General features: G+C 53.0%; 1 protein-coding gene across 1 annotated transcript in view; it reads right to left on the reverse strand.

Annotated features, from left to right (window-relative positions):
• Window positions 1–15716, reverse strand: part of IGLON5 (IgLON family member 5) — a 16039-nt gene extending 323 nt beyond the window's left edge. Inside the window, exons 1-7 of the mRNA XM_026448369.1 lie at window positions 15638–15716; window positions 5767–5845; window positions 4652–4884; window positions 3063–3182; window positions 1622–1756; window positions 1321–1441; window positions 636–790 (exon numbers count right to left, since the gene is read on the reverse strand). Coding sequence (XP_026304154.1) covers window positions 636–790; window positions 1321–1441; window positions 1622–1756; window positions 3063–3182; window positions 4652–4884; window positions 5767–5845; window positions 15638–15716 — 922 coding nt within the window. The remainder of the gene's footprint in view (window positions 1–635; window positions 791–1320; window positions 1442–1621; window positions 1757–3062; window positions 3183–4651; window positions 4885–5766; window positions 5846–15637) is intronic.
• Window positions 15717–20884: the final 5168 nt, after the last annotated feature.

Below are 20884 nucleotides of genomic sequence, written 5' to 3' on the forward strand. Positions count from 1 at the left end.
TTTTTTTTTTTTTTTTTTTTTTTCTGAGACGGAGTCCTGCTGTCACCCAGGCTCACGGTAACTTCTGCCCCCCATGTTCAAGCAATCCTCTTGCCTCAGCATCCTGACCTGAATAGCTAGGACTACAGGTGCCCATCACTACACCTGGCTAATTTTTGTATTATTATTATTGTTTTTTTTAGTAGAGACAGGGTTTCACCACGTTGGCCAGGCTGGTCTCGAATTCCTGACTTCAGGTGATCCACCCGCCTCAGCCTCCCAAAGTGCTGGGATTTACACGCGTGAGCCACCGCGCCCGGCCTCCAAAATTATTTTTGGTTTGTATGTGTTTGCTTGTTTATCTACATGTCCACTTGTTTATTGCTTTTCTACTCCTACCAGACTATAAGCTCTGCGAATCCCCAAACCTTGTTTCTTTTGTGCACAGCTATGTCCCCCACGCCCAACCCTTAGCTGGCGCTCAATGAATATTGATTGCGTGGATCGGTTTCTTACTCGCATTGCTTTTCAGTCTTAGCGTCCGTCTCCTAAGTTCAGGACCAGCCTGAGGGACGGTCCCGCCGTCTCCACCTCCCTAGCCCCGCCCCTGCCCCGCCGACCTGCCCCGCCCCGCCCCGCCCCGCCCGAAGACGCACGCAGGAGCCGCATGGAGGCGCTGGACGCTCCCAGCCGGTTGGCGGCGCGACACGTGTAGTTGCCGTAATGCCGGGCGCTCACGTTGGCAAAGAGAAGCATCGAGCGGGTGCGCTCCGTCTGCACCTTCAGGCCCTCAGCCGTGCCGCTGCTCAGCCTGCCAGGGATCTGGGTCAGGGGCCAGGCTGCAGCGCCCAGCCAGGCCCGTCCCCCGACTCTCAGGCTCCTCTGTTCCCTGGAGACCCAGCATTCTGCCCCCTACCCCACTGACCCATCGCCTCGGGTTCCAGCACCTCATGGACCCCGGGTCACTCCCACCGCCGCCCTTCTCCAGGCACCCTGGCCTCTCAGGGACCCTGGACTCCCCCGTGGTGCACCCCTAGTCATTAGGGACTCCCTCTGCTGGTCCCCTAAACCTTGCCCGAGAGATCCTCAGCATTGACCCCTGACCCCTGGCCAGCTCCCTGAAAAGTCCAGGGAGACGGGGCTCCAGCATTCATCATCCTGGGGTCCAAGCTTGTTTCCGGAGGCTGGACAGATCCCATCACCCAGAAGCTGGACGCCCCAGTTCCGGGACCCAGAGCTCTGCTGCCTTACCCCGCCCGGCTCCGTCTCCCTGCCTCACAATCCAAGGGACCAAGGACCTCCCCGTCCCGCTCCCACGGCCCCCCTCAGTGCTGTCCTCACAGTCTGTCATCCTTGTACCACTGGAAATCCGCGGGGGGCACCGCCATGGCTTCGCAGCGCAGGAGGGCGGCTCGGCCCAGCGCGGTGCGGGCGCTGGTCACGTCCGTGATGGTCGGAGGATCTGGCAAGGGGTGAGGGTCAGCGAATTCTCCAAGCCGCGTGGGGACGGAGGGGTCCCGCCCCCAGCCCCCGCCTCCCTCAGGCCCGGAAGTCTCGCCCCCGCTTCCTCCTCCCGCAGACCCTTCCTCCCCAGGGACTCCGGGTTCGCCACCCTTTCGTGCCCAGTGCCAGGGAGGCTCACAGTTGACTGTGACCAGCACGCGGCGGCTGTCGGGCGCCGAGTTAACCCCGTTGTGAGTCACGCACTCATACTCCCCGGCCTGGCCCCGCTGGATGTCGGAGATCTCCAGGATCTCTCCCTCCGAGGTGAAGCCATCTGTGGGGGGAAGGAGGAGGAGGGGGCGGGGCCGGACACAAACACTTAACACGGGACAACACGGGCACAACACGGACACACATCAGCGGGGCGGGCACGGCAAGGCCTGGAGTGCCCGGGTCAATGGGGGTGGGGTGGGGAGGAGCTGCGGGGCGGGGGGGGGGGGGGGGGGGGGCCTGGGATGTCTCCAGCTCGGGGTTGGGGAAGGCGCGAGGGTCTGGGACTCAGTTCCTGGAGCCCAATGGGGTGGGTTAGAGAATCTAAGGGTTCGGGAGATCCCTCCAGGAATCTGACTCGGATCATGGGGCTACGTGGGGAGGACCCCAATGGGGAGGGGGATCCCAGGATGTTAGGTCTCAGAAGGATCTAGCAAATACAGAGCCAGTGGGGCACGGTCCCTCGTTCTGGGATCTGGTTCATGGAGTCTAGGGAATCAGGATCTGGTGACTGGGATCAGCAATGCAAGTATATGGGCGTCTCATAACACAGCAGCAGTCTCAGAAGACCCTTTGGGACTTAGGGCACCCAGAGATCCCAGATCTCAAGACCAGGATCATGGGGCTCAGATGACCCAGTGGGGTAAGATCCAGGGATTCAGAATGGTCATGGGATCTAGTGATTGGCACCATGAGTCTTCAAAGACCCTGAGAATGAGGATCCAGGGATCTGGGATCTGGTGGTGGAGATCCACATAAAAGGGCTGGCGGGTGATGTCTGGGACCTGGACTGTCATATACGGGCACCCTGACGCTGTTTGTGGGTAGCCTTGAGCACTGGTTCTTGGGGTTTGTGGAGGGGGAGGGAGCTTTGGATTCAGCAGGTCTTGGATGGAGCCTGGGAAAGTGCATTCCTGGCAAGTTCCCAAGGGATGCTGATGCTTCAGGTCTGGGGTCCACACCATGAGGCCCGCTGGGCTAAAGTGTCCAGCAGAAGAAAGGCAGAGATGTACGCAGGACCGCTGGTGCAGCCTGGCTTAGGGCATCCAGCAGCAAGGGATCTTAGCCCAGGAGAATGCTGTGAACGCGTGGGGAGACGTCGGGGACACTGGGGTTGGGGAAGTGGAGCAGGCTGGGGTTTGGCAAGTGACGCAGAAGCAGTGACCCAGGCCTAGGATGGCAGGTGGAAAGCCAGTGGTGATGCTCTTCGGTCTGGGGTCTGCGGATGAAATAACTGGAAGCAGGGTGGGAGGGGAAGCCAAGGGGCCAGAGAGAAGGGGACTCGGGAAACTAGCTAGGGATATGGGGAAAGGAGGGGCCCAGACTGCGCAGCGGGGGACGGGGCTTTTGACCTGGCATGGGGTCCTCACCTCGGAGCTGTCTCCAGGTGACCGTGGGCTCTGGCCGCCCCACGGCCAGGCAAAGCAGGTTCACATTGCCCCCCTCATTCACCGTCACAGGCGACGAGATGTTCACAATACGGGCAGGGACTGTGGGCAGGGGGAGAGGCTGAATATGGATGCCCGGGAGTCCAGGCCCCCAGCCCTTTCTCCTTCAGACCCAGGAGTCTAGGTCCCCAGGCCCTCCTCCCTCAGGCCCAGGAGTCCAGACCCCCAGTTCCTCTTCCTTCAGACCCAAGAGTCCAGTTCCCCAGCCCCTCCTCCCTCAGACCCAGGAGTCTCTGCCCTTTTCTCTGGACCCTCTGTCTGGGCCTGGCATCTTCTTGTCCAATTGCTGGTCTTGTCTCTATTCTCTCTCCACCTTCATCCTAACTTGGTTTCTCCATCTTGGGGTCTGAATTCCTCTTCCTTTCTCTATTTGTATTTATTATTATTTTAAATTAATTTATTTAACAGATACCCACATGGGACTTTCTGTGTAACAGTTTCTATTCTAAGTGCTTTACCAAAATCCACTGATCAGATGCTCACTACCAGCCTCTGGGGTGGGTGTTACTGTATTTCATCAATTCTAAGACATATCTGTGCTTTCTGCCCCCGTCTCCCATTTGAACATTGCTCCAAGCAAGATGGCCCCCGAGATAGGATGCCAGGGTATCACTGGCAGTGTTTTGTTTTGTTTTTTTTTTCTTTTCTAGCAGGGCATAAAATAAAAGTAGCTCTTCCGATTGACGACGTCTGGGATTTATGACAGCACCATCCCCATTTTGCAAAGGAGGAGTCCAGGCCTCTCCTCCTGCTCAGGGTCCCTGGGCTGGTGGACGGTGGCACTGAGGTTGGAACCCAGGCAGTCTGGCTCCAGAGTTGGAGCTTGCCAGGATCCCCCTGGGTTCTCTCTGTCTCCAGTTCCCATCTCCCCAGGTGTTCCCTGCTCTCCACCATTTCGGATGGCTCAGGAGGCAGGCTCCTGGCCGCTCTCCACATCTCTCCCTCTGCCTCCTGCCTTACTGTGGAGCTCTCCAGCCCCATCTTTCCTGCTCTGGATCTGGCACTTCCAGCCTCTTGGGACTTCCCTCTGCACACTTGGTTCATTTTCTCGCCTGGCCCTGAACACACTGTTTCTTTTCTGGTCTTAGCCCTGCGCCCAGCCAAAGGCGTCAGCTCAGACGTCATGTCAGGGAAGTCCTCTCTGAACCTCTCCTTAGAAAACCAGCTCCCAAGGTGTGGGGACAGCCTGCCTTGTTCTGTAGCCCCAGTGCCTAGATCAGTGCTTCACAGAGCAGGCACTGCAGGAATGGGGCTGAGCAAATGAACGTAGTCTTCCCCCAAGCACCCCCTCATCCCTGTAGCTCTCTTGCCCTAGAAGCGATCCTGCTGATGTGTCACTGTCTGTGTGACTGGCCCCCTTCTGCTGGGCTGAAATCCCCAAGGGCAAGGCTGTGTCCGTCGTTCTCGCTGTGTATCCCTGGGGTGGGGGAACACGTGGTATCTGTCATCATGCCTCGTCTCCCCCACGCTCTCTACCCGTCCACCCAGCCAGGCCCCGGCTGAGGGCTCACCGTGGACAATGAGGTAGACCTGAGTGGTGTACGGCTGGTGGCGGGTCTGGAAGGAGCAGGTGTAGAGGCCCTCGTCGCCGAGCCCCACTTCGGTGATGAGGATGGAGAACTCCTCGGGGGTGTTTATGAGCAGCCGCACCCGCGGGTCGCTGGTCCAGCGGTCGTTGCCGGCGTACAGGATGTTGGAGCGGTTCAGCCAGGCCACGCGGGTCACATGCTCGTCGATGAAGCAGCTGCAGGGAGCAGGAGAGTGGGAAGGTTTTTCTCCACTCACCCAGCCTGAGCCTTCCCCCACCGAGGGGGTGGGTGGGAGAGGGAGGGCACCACATCTCCAGGTCCCACCACAGCCCTGTGAGGCGGAGGCTGCTGTGCCCACCGTACAGCTGGGGAGAAGCCGAGCCTCAGGGAGGGAAAGCTGTGAGCCCAAGTGCAGAACGGAACAATAGCTCATGGTCATTGAATGATCGTGTGTGTCAGAGATACAAAAAGGGAGAACAGAGAATCTGGGGGAGAGGAATAGAGATGCAGAAGGAAGAAGAAAGAGACCGAGAGAGAGGGACAGAGACCCAGAGACAGAGGGGGACAGAGATCCAGCGAGAGAGACAGCCCCAGAGACAGAGGGAGACAGAGACCCAGAGAGACAGAAAGACAGAGAGAGACCTACAGAGACCCAGAGAGAGGGGACAGAGACCAGAGAGGGGGACAGAGACCCAGAGAGAGAGAGAGAGAAAGAGACGTGGAGAGAGGGGGAACAGAGACCAGAGGAGAGGTGAGGAGAGGTGACGACCTGGGGAAACAGTAACCCTGGCTGTCATGTTTTAAGCAGTCGTAGTATGTCACGCTCTCTAAGCATGGTGTGTGCGTCCTGAACCCTCACAATAACCCAGTGGTAGTTCACCATCTCTCCGCCCCGTTGACAGATGGGGACACTGAAGCCAAGAGGGAGCCAGCTCATAGTTGTGTCGCTCCTGAGGGGGAACGTGGAGCCCAAGTCTTCCCATCCCAGGCTGTTCCTATAACCAGGATCCCCACCCAGGAAGATGAAGCCCCGAAGGTGAACGGGCAGGACTGCATGGCTCCATGAGATCTGAGTCCCCACCCACCGAGGGAGGTACCTGAGGGTGGCGTTGTCACCTTCACACACCGTGTAGTTGTCGGCAGGAGAGTTGAACTCCAGGCTCTGGGAGAGCAGCCCTGTGGAAGGTGGGGGTGGCTCAGCCTTGGCAGCTCAGGCAGGGCCCGGGCATGGTAGCACCTGCACACACGTGCACACGCACGTCCTTGCGGACAAAGTCATCTCCTGCACGCGCTGCCACACACATGCACTGATGTTTTCAGAGATACACACACAGCAGACACAATCAGAGCAGCCACATGCAACATGTATCTTCCCATGAGGCCACACGGACTCACAGACTCAGATGGGTAGGCGCCCATGGACACACAAACCTACACACCTCCAGAGATTCAGAGACAATCGCAGCACACAAACACACACATACAGATACACACAGATGCATGTGTACACAGACACACACATATATATACAGAAACACGTATACAAACACATACATGCAGACACTTGTACACATAAGACATACACACAGACACATACACACAGACACAGATACCTGTGTACACAGAACACATACATTCACAGATACAGAGTACAGTGACACACATACCAATATGAGCAGATTAACAATTACATAGATACGGCTGGGCGAGGTGGCTCACACCTGTAATCTAAGCATTTTGGGAGGCTGAGGAGGGAGGATCACCTGAAACCAGGAGTTCGAGATCAGCCTGGCCAACATGGTGAAGCCCCAGCTCTACTAAAAATACAAAAAATTAGCCAGGTGTGGTGGCGGGCGCCTGTAATCCCAGCTACTCGGGAGGCTGAGGCAGGAGAATCACTTGAACCTGGGACGCAGAGGTTGCAGTGAGCCAACATCACGCCATTGCACTCCAGTCTCAGCAACGAGTGAAACTCAGTCTCAAAAAAAAAAACCCAACAATTACATAGATGCATATACATATGCAGAGATGTGTACACACATCCACACACGGTCTATACCCACAGACATATGTACACAGGCACATCAACACACAGATACTTGAGTACACAGAATACACATGCACAGATATATGTATACACACATACACACAAAGACACACGTACAGGGGCACACAAATATTCACAGGTACAGCGTACAGACACACATGTACCTACACACAGATGAGCGTATAGTATATATGCATACACCCAGAAACACACATATATACATGAATACACACAAATATCTACACACAAGCCCACAAGTACACAGATGCACACATACATTAACTCAGAAACGCACTGAAGACATACGCATAAAACCAGATGCATGTAGATAACAACACATATGTGTACACAGACATGCAGACACACAAATACGAACATGTACACACAGAGATCCACATCCGTCACAGATGCACAAATACACCCTCACACACACGAACCTTCGCAGACACACACATCTACACAGGCACACTGTGTGCCCAAGCTCGTCAGGCCATGCTTGCAGGTGTGAGCCCATGCCCGCTCGCACACTTCAGCACAGCAGGCAGGCCCCATCACCCCCACGCAGTCATCTCTCTGTAGACCGTGGCCTGCGGGCTGGACCAGGGCCAGGGAGTGGGGGCTGGGCATGCGGAGGCGGTGGAGCTGGCACCAGGCAGAGAGGGAGGAAGGCCGGCTGGATGACCTTGGACTCCTGGAGCGGGAGGGGCCTGCGCGGGGCTGCCCTGCCCCCAGCCCAGGCGAAGAACTAATTAATCTAATGAATTAATGGCCCGTGCTGCCCCAAGGACTCCCGGGGGCCCTCTCCATCAGCAGCCCCACAGGATGGGGCCAGGACGGAGCCAGGTGCAGTGGGTTGGCCAGGCTCTGGGGCTTGGGGCTGGGCCCTGCAGCCCGTCACCCTGGGCTCCCTCATGCCAGAGTCACTGCTGGGATTTGAAGAGAATGGTGAGAGGGGGCTCACCCTCCCTGAACTAAACACAGTGAACACTGCTACATACAGCCCTGGGAACAACAGGAGACTGCTCGGGGATGGATGATGGACGCACGCACGCGTGCACACACACACACACACATGTACACACAGAGGCTTGGACAAGGCACGGAGACCTCTCCAGGCCTAGAAAGAGTCCCCACACTTGCTATGTCCTTACCCAGACAGGTACACACACAGTCATACAGACACAAAACAGCTTCAGCTATACCCATACACACACACACAAACACATACAGTCACACGCATACAAACACAGGAGACAGTCCCACTCTCTCAGTCACATGCATGGCTGTGGACCCACTCAGAGGGACAGGTGCATATATACAGTGACGCTGACATGCCCAGCTCCGCACAGGCATCCAGCAACAGGTCAGCTGGAAAGGAGGATCTGTCCCAGGAGCGCTCATATTGTCACATTCAGTCAAAAGGGTCGGTCCCAGGCCAAGCAACTGCTGCACCCTGAGTCACCCCATCATATACAATAGTTCCCACATGGTTCTATCGACATCAACAGCCCCACGCATGGCTGCAAAGTCCACACACAATTCCATCCCTACATACCACACACACACACACACACACACTTACTAACCTAACTGGGTACACAGACACCACTGGCGCGAGCACCACGATTCCCCTCCCACTTTGCACTTTGGAAGGCCCTGAGTCAGACGCACACGAAGCTACAACCCATGTAACAAGACGGCGACACTGTGACATCCCCTCAAGCACAAAGGGGCCACACTGGGCCAAGAATCAGGTCATGTTGTCACCTGTGATCAGATCACACATGGCTGGACGCACACACACACACACATGCACACACAGGGAAAATTGCAAAGTCACCAACAAAAACCTGGACCGAACAACGGGTAGTGCCACATTCAGTGTGGCCAGAGTCACATGTACGCACCAAGATCCCTTCCCAGGCTGGTGAAGACAGACAGACCCGTACCCTGCCCTATCCCTCAGACACAAACAGGATTTGCCATGCTGCTGCTGAGCCACCTTCTGGGCCAGGGTTCCTCAGCCTCAGCATGGCTGACATTTGGGGCCAGACTGTCCTGTGCAACATAGGAGGTCAGCAGCATCTCGCTTCTGATCTGCATCCATTTGATGCCAATAGCTCCCCCTACCCCACCAAAAAATGCCTCCAGAGATTGCCAGATGCCCCATAAGACACTAAATCACACCCCCACTTCCCCGTTGAGAGTCATTGTCCTGCAGGAACCAAGAAGGGGGAAGAGGGAGCTGTCCAAGGTGCCAACCCTAAGGTTCAGGGGCTCCAGGGCTCCTGAACTCAGCCACTGATTGAAGCAGGTGCTGCTCCCATGAGTTGAGCCCACACACCAGTCCAGGCTTCTTGGGGCTTTATTTTTTATTTCTATTTTTATTTTGAGACAGAGTCTCGCTCTGTTGCCCAGACTGGAGTGCAGTGGTATGATCATGGCTCACCGCAGCCTCAACCTCCCCAGTATAAGCAATCCTCCCACCTCAGCTTCCCGAGCAGCTGGGACTACAGGCGTGCACCACCACACCTGGCTACTTTTCTTTTCTTTTCTTTTCTTTTTTAAAGAGATAAGGTCTTGCCATGTTGCCCAGGCTGGTTTTGAACTCCTGGGCTCAAGCCATCCTCCCACCTCAGCCTCTCAAAATGTTGGTATTACAGATATGAGCCAGAGTGCCTGGCCAGGGCTTTATCATCTGGTCACTGGGGTGGTAAGTGGACCCTGCAGGGAAGGCAGGACTCCGGGTGCCTCAGGACTTTACTATTTGGTCTCTGGAGATTGTCCATTGCACTCTGATGATCGTCTGTGTCTGGCCTCCCTATCAGACTAGAAGTTTCTTGGGGGTAAAACTTGGTTCTAACTCAAGTCTGTGTCCCCAGCATCTCCCAGCACTAGGCCTGGACCACCAGAGGCCTTGGGAAACATTTGTTGAATGGATGAATATAAATGGATGCCTGCAACACTCTTCAACTCTTGAACTCCTCCTCATTCTTCAGGACCCCAGTGCAAATGTCCCTTGCCCCAGGAGGACCTTTCTGACTGTTCAAGGCACAGCCCCCACACCTTCTTCTGGGCACTGTTTGACTTAGCTGAGACAGAGATGAGGAGCTTTGTGAGGGGCTTGAATCTTAGCTGTGTTCCCCCAGGGTGGGGTCAACCTCAGAACTGGGAAGTGTTTGTGGAAAGGGCATGGATGGTTCTCAAGAGACCAGATAATAAATCCCTGAGGAGCTTGAGTTGGAAGGTCAAATGTCTATCCCACCACTTCCTAGCTGGATGATCCAAACTCCTGGCCAGTGTGAGCTTCAGTTTCTCCAACTGTACAAGGTGAAAAATAGTAGTTCTTCCCTGCGAGGGTTTCTGTGAGGGATTCCGTGAGAATACACAAGCAGAAGTGCTTAGCTCAGCTGTTGGCATTCGGAAAGAACCCAAAACATGCTAGTGGTTCCTAACAGCACCTTCTTTTTTAGGAATCATCTATTGCTATCCCTGGCTTGGCAAAGGTCTCCCTAGATGCTCCGCTCAGGGGAGCCTGGAAGGCAGGGCTGTATCTGGGCTGTCAATTGCTCTGAGTCATTGACTCCCAGGCAGACACCCTGGTAAGCATCTACTGATAAAACCAACCCTGCATAACCAGGGGGCCCAGGGAATGCAGTGTGGCTGTCAGGCAGCTGGGTTCAAGTCCCAGCTCTGTCACTGAGCCACACAAGTTACTTCACCTCTCTGGGACTCAGTTTCCCCATCTGAAATGGAAATGATAATCATGCCTTCCTCATTGGGTTGTGAGGAGGATTACAAGAGGTAATCCAAGTAAAGGTTCTAGTACAGTGCCTGCCAGTTAAGTGCTTGCAAACAGCCATCTGTGAGCTGGCTGTTAGGGTGATTATGTGGCAGGCACCGGCCTGTGGCAAGGGAAGTGTCTGGTGGTGATCAGAGGGCTCACTTGGTCCCTGCCCTCGTGAGATTTACAGTCCAGACTCACAGGCCTCATACCTGTTTGAAAACCTTGGAATGAAGGCGGTAGGAAGGTGACTTTTCTTAAGACAGAAAGAGATCCCTAACAAGCTGAGTGACTTGGGTTGGGGGTGAGAATCTTCTGCCGCCCTGCCAAGGAACTTAGGCAAAGCTAAGACCCTGCAATGGTTGGCAGGGGTCGGGAGGGTGACACACTGATTCCACAGTCTCAGAAGACACAGGTGGGAAACCTGGGACGTAGGGAGTGGTGGGGGGAGGGCATGAGACTGGGGCAGGGAGGAGGGGGTACGGCTCTGGCTGGGAAAGGCTGTGAGAGGGGGCTGGGCCTGGTATATCTGGCACCCAGGAGCCCCCAGGAGACTTCTCCTCCCTTTGCTGACCTCAGAGGTCTGAGGGTTGGCTGGGCATGGTGGCTCATGCCTGTAATGCAAGCACTTTGGGAGGCCAAGGAGGATGGATTGCCTGAGGTCAGGAGTTCGAGACTAGCCTGACCAATATGGTGAAAATAAAAATACTAAAAATACAAAAACTAGCCGGGCATGGTGGCGAGCTCCTGTAGTCCCAGCTACTCGGGAGGCTGAGGCAGGAGAATTGCTTGAACCTAGGATGCAGAGGTTGCAGTGAGCCGAGATTGTGCCACTGCACTCCAGACTGGGTGACAGAGCGAGACTCCATCTCAAAAAAACAAAACAAAACAAAACAAAACAAAACAAAACAAAAAAAACAAGAAGAAATCTGAAGGCATTAGCGTCACTGATGCCAGGAGAGTCCAGGAGTCCAGACACTGTGCCAAGAATCCTGAAACTAAACACACCTTTCCTTTCTCTTTTTTTTTTTTTTTTTTTTGAGACAGGGTACCGCTCTCTTACCCAGGCTGGAGTGCAGTGGCACCATCTCGGCTCACGGCAACCTCCACCTCCCAGCCTCAAGTGATTCTCTGGCCTCAGCCTCCTGAGTAGCTGGGACTACAGGCATGTGCCACCATGCCTGGCTTTTTTTTTTTTTTTTTTAGAGATGGGGTTTCCCCATGTTGCTCAGGCTAGTCTTGAACTCCGAAGCTCAGGTGATTCACCCACCTTGGCCTCCTGAAGTGCTGGGATTACAGGTGTGAGCCACTGCACCCAGCGTGGACTCTCCTTTCTGTTGTTCCCACCTCAAGGTCTTTGCCTCTGCTGTCAACTTTGAAAGGTGGATTTCCCCTCTTCCTTCAGGTCTTAACTCCACTCTCCCCTGCTCAGAGATGCTTTCCTCAACCACCTGAGCTTCAAAGGCCGAGTCACTTTTATCTTCTTTACATGACTCATCACTCTCTGAAATTACCTTTTATTTGTTTGTTTTTAGGTTTTGAGTTTGGCCTTTGATCTCTCTCCATTCCACTGATCTCTCTCCATCCCACTGATCTCTCTCCATCCCACTACGATCTAAGCTCTGTGAGGCCAGTGACTGCCTGATTCACTCACCGCCATATGTATATATCCAGTGTCTAGAATAGCAGCTCTGCTATATAAACCAACCAAGCACAGCCCATACGGTGAACGCGGAGCTCGGAGGTCCTGGGGAGAGCTAGCTAGCTGGTCAGGGGCAGGCCTGGGACTCAAATCTGGGGCTCCTGCCCCCTCCTGACCATCATCACTCTGCCAGCTGCCCCAGAAGCAAAGGAACCACCCACCTCATTTGCTGCTGCAGAAGCTGCCATTTGATTTTGTTGAACTGTTTTAAAATACCACAATGTAGCTGCTTTTGTAAATAACTGTGTATATGTAAGGGGATGTGTGTGTGTTGGCATAAAAGAGTTAGAAAAAAATTGAAGATAGATGAATATTTATGGATGCAAGGGAGGTATGGTTAAGTGGGAGAAGGCCGATTGCAGAGAAATGGGCTTGTTTCTATTTTGGGGGAAAAAAATCAACAAATCAACCAATCCATCACTTATGTTGACCGCTGTGTGTCGGGTCTGAGTCTCAGAAGTGAGAGAAAGCTATGGAAGGATGCGTTCCAGCCACAGACCGGTTCTCTCAAGATAGAGGTTGTGACAGTGGTGGCGGGGCAGGAGCACAGTGGGGTTTGCCCTTATCAGAGGTGGACTGTTTTGTAGTGCATTACTCTTGCAACTTGGACAAGATCATGAATAAAAGAAGAGAGAAGATGCTAGTTTGCATATCTTACCATGAGCTTTTTTCCCAGACAGCTCAGACTGTCCACGGGTGAGTGGGGGTGTCTTTCTGGCATCTTGTTCTGTCTCAACCCCACTCCATCCTCTCTTGTCCCCAGTTCTCAAATGGGGAACCTAAGACCAGAGGTGGGAAAAGACTTGACCAGGGTCACAGGCCACCTCCTGGCTCTGCCACAGCTTCCTGCCCCAGTCTAGCCCCATAATGATTTATGGGGACTTTAAGAATGAATGTAGGGGCCAGACAGTGACTCATGCCTGTAATCCCGGCACTTTGGGAGGCTGAGGTGGGCGGATCACCTGAGGTCAGGAGTTTGAAACCAGCCTGGCCAACATGGTGAAACCCTGTATCTACTAAAAGTACAAAAATTAGCCCAGCGTGGTGGCACACACCTGTAGTCCCAATTACTTGACAGGCTGAGGGAGGAGAATCACTTGAACCTGGGAGGCAGAGGTTGCAGTGAGCCAAGATTATGCCACTATACTCCAGCCTGGGCAACAACAGCAAAACTCCGTCTCAAAAAAAAAAAAAAAAATAGTGAATGTGAAAAGTGGGAAGTTAGAGCGAGAGAAGGGGAGGGAGAGAGAGAAGAAACAGGAAAGTAGGGGAAAGGTCACAAAGGGTACAAGGAGGGGGGAAAGAAGAGGAGGAAGAAGAAAAGACATAAGGACAAGGAGAGAAAGAAAGAAGAGGTGGCTGGTGCAGTGGCTTATGCCTGTAATCCCAGCACTTTGAGAGGCCCAGGTGGGAGGATCACTTGAGGCCAGGAATTTGAGACTAGTCTGGGCAACATGGTGAGAACCCCATCTCTACAAAAAAAAAAAAAAAAAAAAATAATAATAATAATAAATTAGCCAGGTGTGGTGGCGTGCATCTGTGGTCCCAGCTACTCCAGAGGCTGAGGTAACAGGATCGCCTGAGGCCGGGAAATTGAGGCTGCAGTGAGCTGTGTATGCTTGCACCACTCCACTCCAGCCTAGGTGAGAAAGTGAGACCCTGTCTCAAAAAAAAAAAAAGAAAAAGAAAGAAAGAGAGAAGGAAGGAAGAGAAGAAAGGAAGGAAGGAAGGAAGGAAGAGAAAGAAAGAGAGAGAAAGAAAAAGAAAGAAAGAGCAAGAAAGAAAGAAAGAAAGAAAAGAAAAGAAAAGAAAGGGAAAAGTCAGAACAGGAAGGAAATGAATGACAGAAGGAAATGAGAGAAGTGAATGAGGATTAAGGCACAAGTGAAGGAGCAGGCAAGAATCGAGAGACTGAATCAGGCAACGGGCAACAGTCTGAAAAGCAGAGAGAGACAGATGTGCAACTGTGCTGTCAGCAGCAGGGATGGAGAGACAATGACCCAGAGACAGAGGCAGGTGGAAAGTCAGCAGCGGATAACAGAGATGGGAAGGGATGGGAACCTCCAGAAATGGCAGAGACACAAAGACCTAAAGAGATGCATGACAGAGACAGAGACAGGTGGTCAGAAAGTCAAAGGGCAATTCAGACTGGTCAGGTGGCCGGGGGAGGACCAGCAAGGGACTGAGGCTCTGGCCCACCGGGTCCCCGTGTCCTGCGTGGATGGGGCTGTGTTTGTGTGACTGGTGTCTGCAGGTGCTGCTTCACGTGGGACGCTGTGACGGGGTTTCTGTGCGAGACTCGGTCTATGTGGGCGGCCTCCCTGAGACTCTTGGGGACTCTGTCGGGGCTCTTGGTTGTCCCTGGGATTCTGTTCAGGGGAGGGCCTGAGGGAATCCTGCAGAAGGTCTGAATTAACCCAGCTCCCTGCCCCACTGAGTGCCCACCCTCCAGCCTCCTGCCTCCTTGCACTCTCCTCCCTTTTCTTAGGGGGGATCTAGGAATCTCCTTGACCACTCGCTGCCTGCCAGGCCCTACTGGGGAGACTCAAGGTCCAGGTACCTAACCTCAGTGCAGAAACCTGACCCAGGCCCTCTCCCCAACTGGGAGGGCCAGGGTTCGACCCTGCATTAACCCTTCCCTTCCCTCTGTCCTTCATCTGCCCATCGCTCTTCCACTGTTTAGCCCCAGGAACCTAGACATTCAATCAGAGCTTTGGAATCCAAGACCCCAGCCCAGCACCCCAACTTCCTGTATCTCCAGCTCCCTTCTCCCCCACATAACTGCAGCCCTTCAAGTACCAACACTCTCTCAACCTAGATGACCCTGCTGGGGGATTTCAGACCCTTTCCCTCCTTTCCTGACCCTGGGACGCAGGTCTCTGGACACCCTTGTCCCCTCCTCTTACTGACCCTGGGAAGACATCCATCCCCTGACCTCTGTCCCGAGATGCCTACCCCAGCCCCCGGCAAGGACCTCTTCAGGGACCCTCTCCACGTACAGATGAGGACCCCCGACAGGGCATTATCCCCTGCCCCCAAACCCAACTCAGTTCACAGATCCGCCCCGGGGACCCCGACTCCAGTGTCTGCCCCCTCCTCATCAGGAGCCGCAGACTCCGGCCCCCAGGCCGGGCTAGGTGTCTGCGACCCTCTTGCCTGCTGCGGGAAGCAGACCTCCGCCCCTAGGCCCGCCTCCGGCCCCGGGACGCCGACCCCTGCCCCGACCCCTGCCCCGGGGCGCGGACCCCCACGTCCGAGGTCCCCCTGCCCAGCCAGGGGATGCAGACCCCGCCCCCCCGGGCCCAGACCTCGGCGTCCCGGGGCCTTTCCCCGCCGGCCCAGGGATGCAGTCCTCGACCCCCACCCCTGATCCCCCATAACCCACCCAAGACCCTGGCGTCCCGGCCGAGCCCCCCGCTCCCGGCGCTGCGATACCTCGGCTGATGACGGCCAAGCCGGCCAGGGCGGCGGCGGCGAGAAGCCGGAGCCGGGCCCCGGGCGCAGGGGGGGGCATCGCGGCAGAGGCGGCGCGGAGGGGGAGGGGAAAGGGGGGGCCGGTCCGGGGCGCGCGAGGCCTGGGGGGAGAGGGGGGAGGGGGAGGGGGACCCCGCCTGCGGCTGCACCGGCCCGGGGGGCGGCGGGGGCGGGGGGAGGGGGCTGGGGGGGCGCGACGAGGCGGCCGGAGCTGCTGCAGACCCGGGGAGGGGGGCGGTGCTGCGGCCCGGCCCCTACCCCCTCCCGCCCGGGCGTCCCCACGTCTTCCCACCCCATCCGCAGAACACGGAGTCTGGGATACTTCCTAAAATCCAGCTCCCTCCTCCTTCAGGTCCTAATCTCATCCTCCCTTAGACCTAGGCGACTAGCCCCAGCCCCACCTCTCTCAGACCCAGGAGTCCAGGTCCCCAGCCCCCTCCTCCCTCAGACCCGGGAGTCCAGGCCCCCAGACCCTCCTCCCTCAGACCCAGGAGTCCAGGTCCCCAGTTCCTCCTCCCTCAGACCCGAGAGTCCAGGCCCCCAGGCCCCTCTTCCTGTGGGCCACAGTTCAGCTTTTCCATCTATTTTCATGGATAATGGGAACACTGACGTTTGGAGTGAAATTTGCTTTTTCCCTCCACCCCAACCCTCATCCCCAGTGTAACAGGGCAATGGGAAGGGACTGGGGGACTTATCCTGGGGGAGCAGGTGGGGAGGAAACCATCATCCAGGGTTTAGGTGCAAAACATCCTGGCTCCCTGTTCCTTCACTGACTTGGCTGTGTGACCTTGGACAAGCCATTTCTCTTCCCAGAACCTCAGCGTCTTCCGCTGCAAGGTGGAAAATTCCCTCTTGCTCAAGGTTATTGAGAAGAATGAGAGATCTTGGAGCAGCTCCTGGCTCCACCCAGCACCTCAACAACTTGTAGTGAGTTTCTCCCTCCCCTTTCCACTTTGCACCTGTTTACCATGTGTATGCCACCCTCCTGTTCCTGTCCCCTTGGCATAGGCAGGAGCAAAATAATCTCTGAGCCTATGTTATTTCTGTAGCAGTTCAAGGCAGGAGCTTTTGAAGTTACCCAGTAGGGGCTGTGCTGCCTCAAAAACACGTCCATTCTCGGAATAGTTCCTTTCCCCTCCGCTCACATCCAATTTGTCTGCAAGAGCCGCTGGCTCTGCCTCCAAAACAAATCTCTGCTTTGTCCTTTTCTTATTCTCCCATCCTGGGCAGAGCTTTCACCACCTCTCCCTGTAGGGCTCTGGCTGTAGCAGCCTATGCTGTGCTCTCTGGCCTCTACCTTAGCCTCCACCTTCAGAACCACCACCACTAAACACCTGTACCAGCGGAGGCCACTCCTTGCCTCAATCACTCAGCCCGCTGTGACTTTCTTTCAATTCCTTAAACAAACCAAACAATTCCAGCCCCAGGGTCTTTGCACTTGCCGTTCGTTCTGCTGGAATGCTCTTCCTACCACACTGGCAGATGACTCTTTCTTATTTAAGGCTCACCTTCTCCCGTTTACGAAGCTTTCGTTGATCATAGTTTCCAAATTAGCTGCTACTCCCAACACAATAACTCTATGTCATACCTCTTCATAGCACTAATAATTTTCTTTTTCCTTTTCTTTTCTCATTCTTTTCTTTTTTTCCTTTTGAGGCAGAGTTTTGCTCTTGTTACCCAGGCTGGAGTGCAATGGCATGATCTCGGCTCACCACCACCTCTGCCTCCTGGCTTCAAGTGATTCTCCTCTCTCAACCTTCTGAGTAGCTGGGATTACAGGCATGCACCACCACGGTTGGCTAATTTTGTATTTTTAGTAGAGATAGGGTTTCTCCATGTTGGTCAGGCTGGTCTTGAACTCCTCACCTCAGGTGATCCGACCACCTCAGCCTCCCAAAGTGTTAGGATTACAGGCGTGAGCCACTGTGCCCGGCCGATTTTGTTCTTTCACTGTTATTTTTAGTTGCTCTCCCCCTACTCCCACTTCCAGAATGTAAGCTTCACAGGGTTTTTTGTTTTGGTTTTGGTCTGCTTTTAGTCAAGGCTGCATTTCCAGAGCCCAACCTAGTGACTGCCATGTAGTATGTACTCAAATAAATACGTACTGCATGAATGAGTTGGATGGTTTAGCTCCATTTGGAGAGATGGAGGGAAGTAAGATGCAGAGGCAGGAAGAGACCTGCCCACGTTCACAAAACTGGGTGACACAAAAGCTAATGGTGTTCTGGAGGTGGCTTGGACTGGCTCAAAAGAGCTGATTATTAAATTTTCAGAAATTGTGCAAGCCAGGTGTTAAACCATTATTAGCTTGAAACTAGTCATGTTGGGAGAATTTACACCATAGCAATGGTGAACACCGAATCAGCTTACCAGCCCACCACTCTACAAAATCCACTGTGATCCTGGTGAAAGGCCATTTACTGATCCTCTTTGAATTCTGGATCGTTCAGACTTAGGATGAGAACAGGAGCTCCCTCTTCCTGAAATGGCCCTCCCATGCCTGATAACAATATAAGTGCATACTCGGTGCAGGGATCTTTCTAAGTACTTTGTACATATTATCTCCCTGAAGCATCCTGACACCCTTCTGAGGCAGAACTTTATGCCTATTTCACAGGTGAGGAAAAAGAGACATGGTGAATTTTTTAAATCCCAAGAGCTATAAATGTGTGATACTGTGAAATATATATTTGGTCTTCCTAACACCCCCTCCCCCCACTTCCACTGGCAGGCCCCAGGTAGCTTCAGTATGGGGACTGGTCACAGGAAAGAACAAGGCATGATAAAAGGGTTGGGACTTTAAGCTCGTCTCTCGACCTCTGTGGAGGGGAGAGGGAATGAAAGTTAAGTGGAACACCAATGGGCAATGATGTAATCAATCATGCCTGTGTAATGAATGTTCCATTTAAAAACCCCAAAAGACTGGGTTTAGGGGACTTCTGGACAGTTGAACACATGGAGGTTCCTGGAAGGTGGCAAGCCTGGAGAGGGCGTGGCAACTCCATTCTCCTTCCCTTGCACCTCACTCTGTGCGTCTTTTCATCTGTATCCTTTATAATATGCTTTGTAATAAACTGGTAAACATAAGTATTTTTCTAAGTCCTTTGAGCTGCTCTAAAAAATTAATTGAAGAGAAAGGGGTTATGAGAATCTCAATTTATAGCTGGTCAGTCAGAAGCACAAGTAAAGAACCTGGAGCCTACAACTGTCATTGGAAGTGGGGGACAGTCTTATGGGACCAAGCTCTCAACTTGTGGGATCTGCTGTGAAGTCCGGGTAGATAGTATGAGAACTGAATTGGAGTACACCCAATTGGTATCCACTGCAGAACTGATTGTTGCTGGTGGGGAGAAATCCCTACACAATCCTTGGTGACACCAATCAACAGAGAAGTGTTGGTTGTTGAGTGAGAGAATAGAGAAAACACTTTAGTTGTGTTCCCTGGAGTCTCAGATTTGGTGTCAGAAGTGGGATAAGTAAAACAGAAGTTGACAGAGTTAGAAGAAAGGTTTTTATATAATCCTATTTAAGGTTGGGTGGGCCAAAGGGAGTACTTGTTAGTTCCCTAACATTAAAGGGTTCCAAAAAAGTTTGCTATATTTACCTTAGTTTGGAGACATTTTAAAAGTCAGAAAGCAGAGATTATAATAAGACATCTGATCTGAAATTTCCTGGGGCAGTAGTCTGGCTGTTTAATCGAGATAAAGATTAACCTAACAAGCAAGAGTTCCTTTGCTCAATGCCCTGATGGGGACCTAAAGCCCTGTGTACACAAGTGGATAAAATGATCAGGGATGGTGGAGAGAAATTCTTGGGACTCCTTGATATGGGAGGTCCACTGACTATGGTACCAACATCCATTGGTGAAGTCCTGACTTGGGGTATAATTAGATTGAGAGAACATAAAAATTTAAGGGTTGATAGACTTAGGAAAGTTGGAATGCTTGAACAAGTTACATGTAAAGAAGTTGTGTCTCCTTTACCTAAATGTTTAATGAGACTGCATAGCATATCTGGCTGGGGAACACTTCTCCCACCTAGTATTGTAAAACCAAAACCCATTAATAAAGTTCTAATAGAGGCTACAGTTAGGAAGGTGAGGGTTGGTGGAATTAAGATAAACCTTTATAGGAGAGTTGGTATATTTGAACACACTTTCTCTGAAGTGATTTTCCCTGATTGCATTATAGGGATAGACATGGTATCAGCCTGGGAAATGTTTCCCATAGCTAGCATCATAAAACAAAAGCCATGTACATCTGCCTTTAATTAATATTAATTGGACATGCTGAATAGGAACCAGTCAGATCTCTAGAGCTCACAAAATGTTGAATAGAAGATGGAGTGATGCTATGAACAGATTCTCTAGGGGAGAGCCCCGTATGGAACCTAGACTGGGACCTATGGGAACAGCCTACAAGCACCTTCCAATGACAACTACTGGGACTCTGGACTAGAGAATTTCAATATGAAGAGTATAATGCTACTTTCTGTGGGATATTAATTCAAGCTACCCCTATGACTGAGACATGAAATGATCTTGAAGCCTGAAATACCAATAATAATCTTGGATTATGTTTAAAAACACTCTAATGGAGATTAAAATGCCCAGAAGAGTCCCCTAATAAATTAGAAATGATTTATACAGGATCATGCTACCTGGGGAATGCAAGGAGGAGACACTAACGAAAAGGGAGCCTCTTTCTCCCTCAGACTGACTCTGGAACAGTATGGGAGCAGCTGGATCCTACTGCCACTTGGACAGTGCCCTATAAACAGCTCTCAACCAACCAACAAAGAGCTGCTTGGTGTGCAGATGACAGTGCCAAGATGAAAAGACCACGTCCTATTTAGAAGGATGCCATTCTGATCAAAGAAGATAAGAACAAATCCGTTCAGTGAGCTGAACTGCATGCTGAAGAATTGAACAGTGCTAAAAGCCCCTCTGTTTGAGTTTTTACTGACTCACGGGCCGAGGCCAATGGTTTGGCCATATAGTCAAACAGGTGGATAATGGAAACCTAGCCTATTAAAGGGATGCCCATATGGGACACACACGGCCCTTTGGAAATTTGAGGGGTCCTTAAAGTAGGACATGTCAATGCCCATCAGAAGAGCTCCCTTGCAGGTTTGGAAGGTGATTGAAATCGACAAGCAGATATCCCTGTGTGCTCACTTAAGGTGGCCACCTGTGTCCATGAAATGAGA

This window comes from Piliocolobus tephrosceles, chromosome 21 (assembly GCF_002776525.5).
Source record: "Piliocolobus tephrosceles isolate RC106 chromosome 21, ASM277652v3, whole genome shotgun sequence".
In the NCBI taxonomy this organism is placed as follows: Eukaryota; Metazoa; Chordata; class Mammalia; order Primates; family Cercopithecidae; genus Piliocolobus; species Piliocolobus tephrosceles.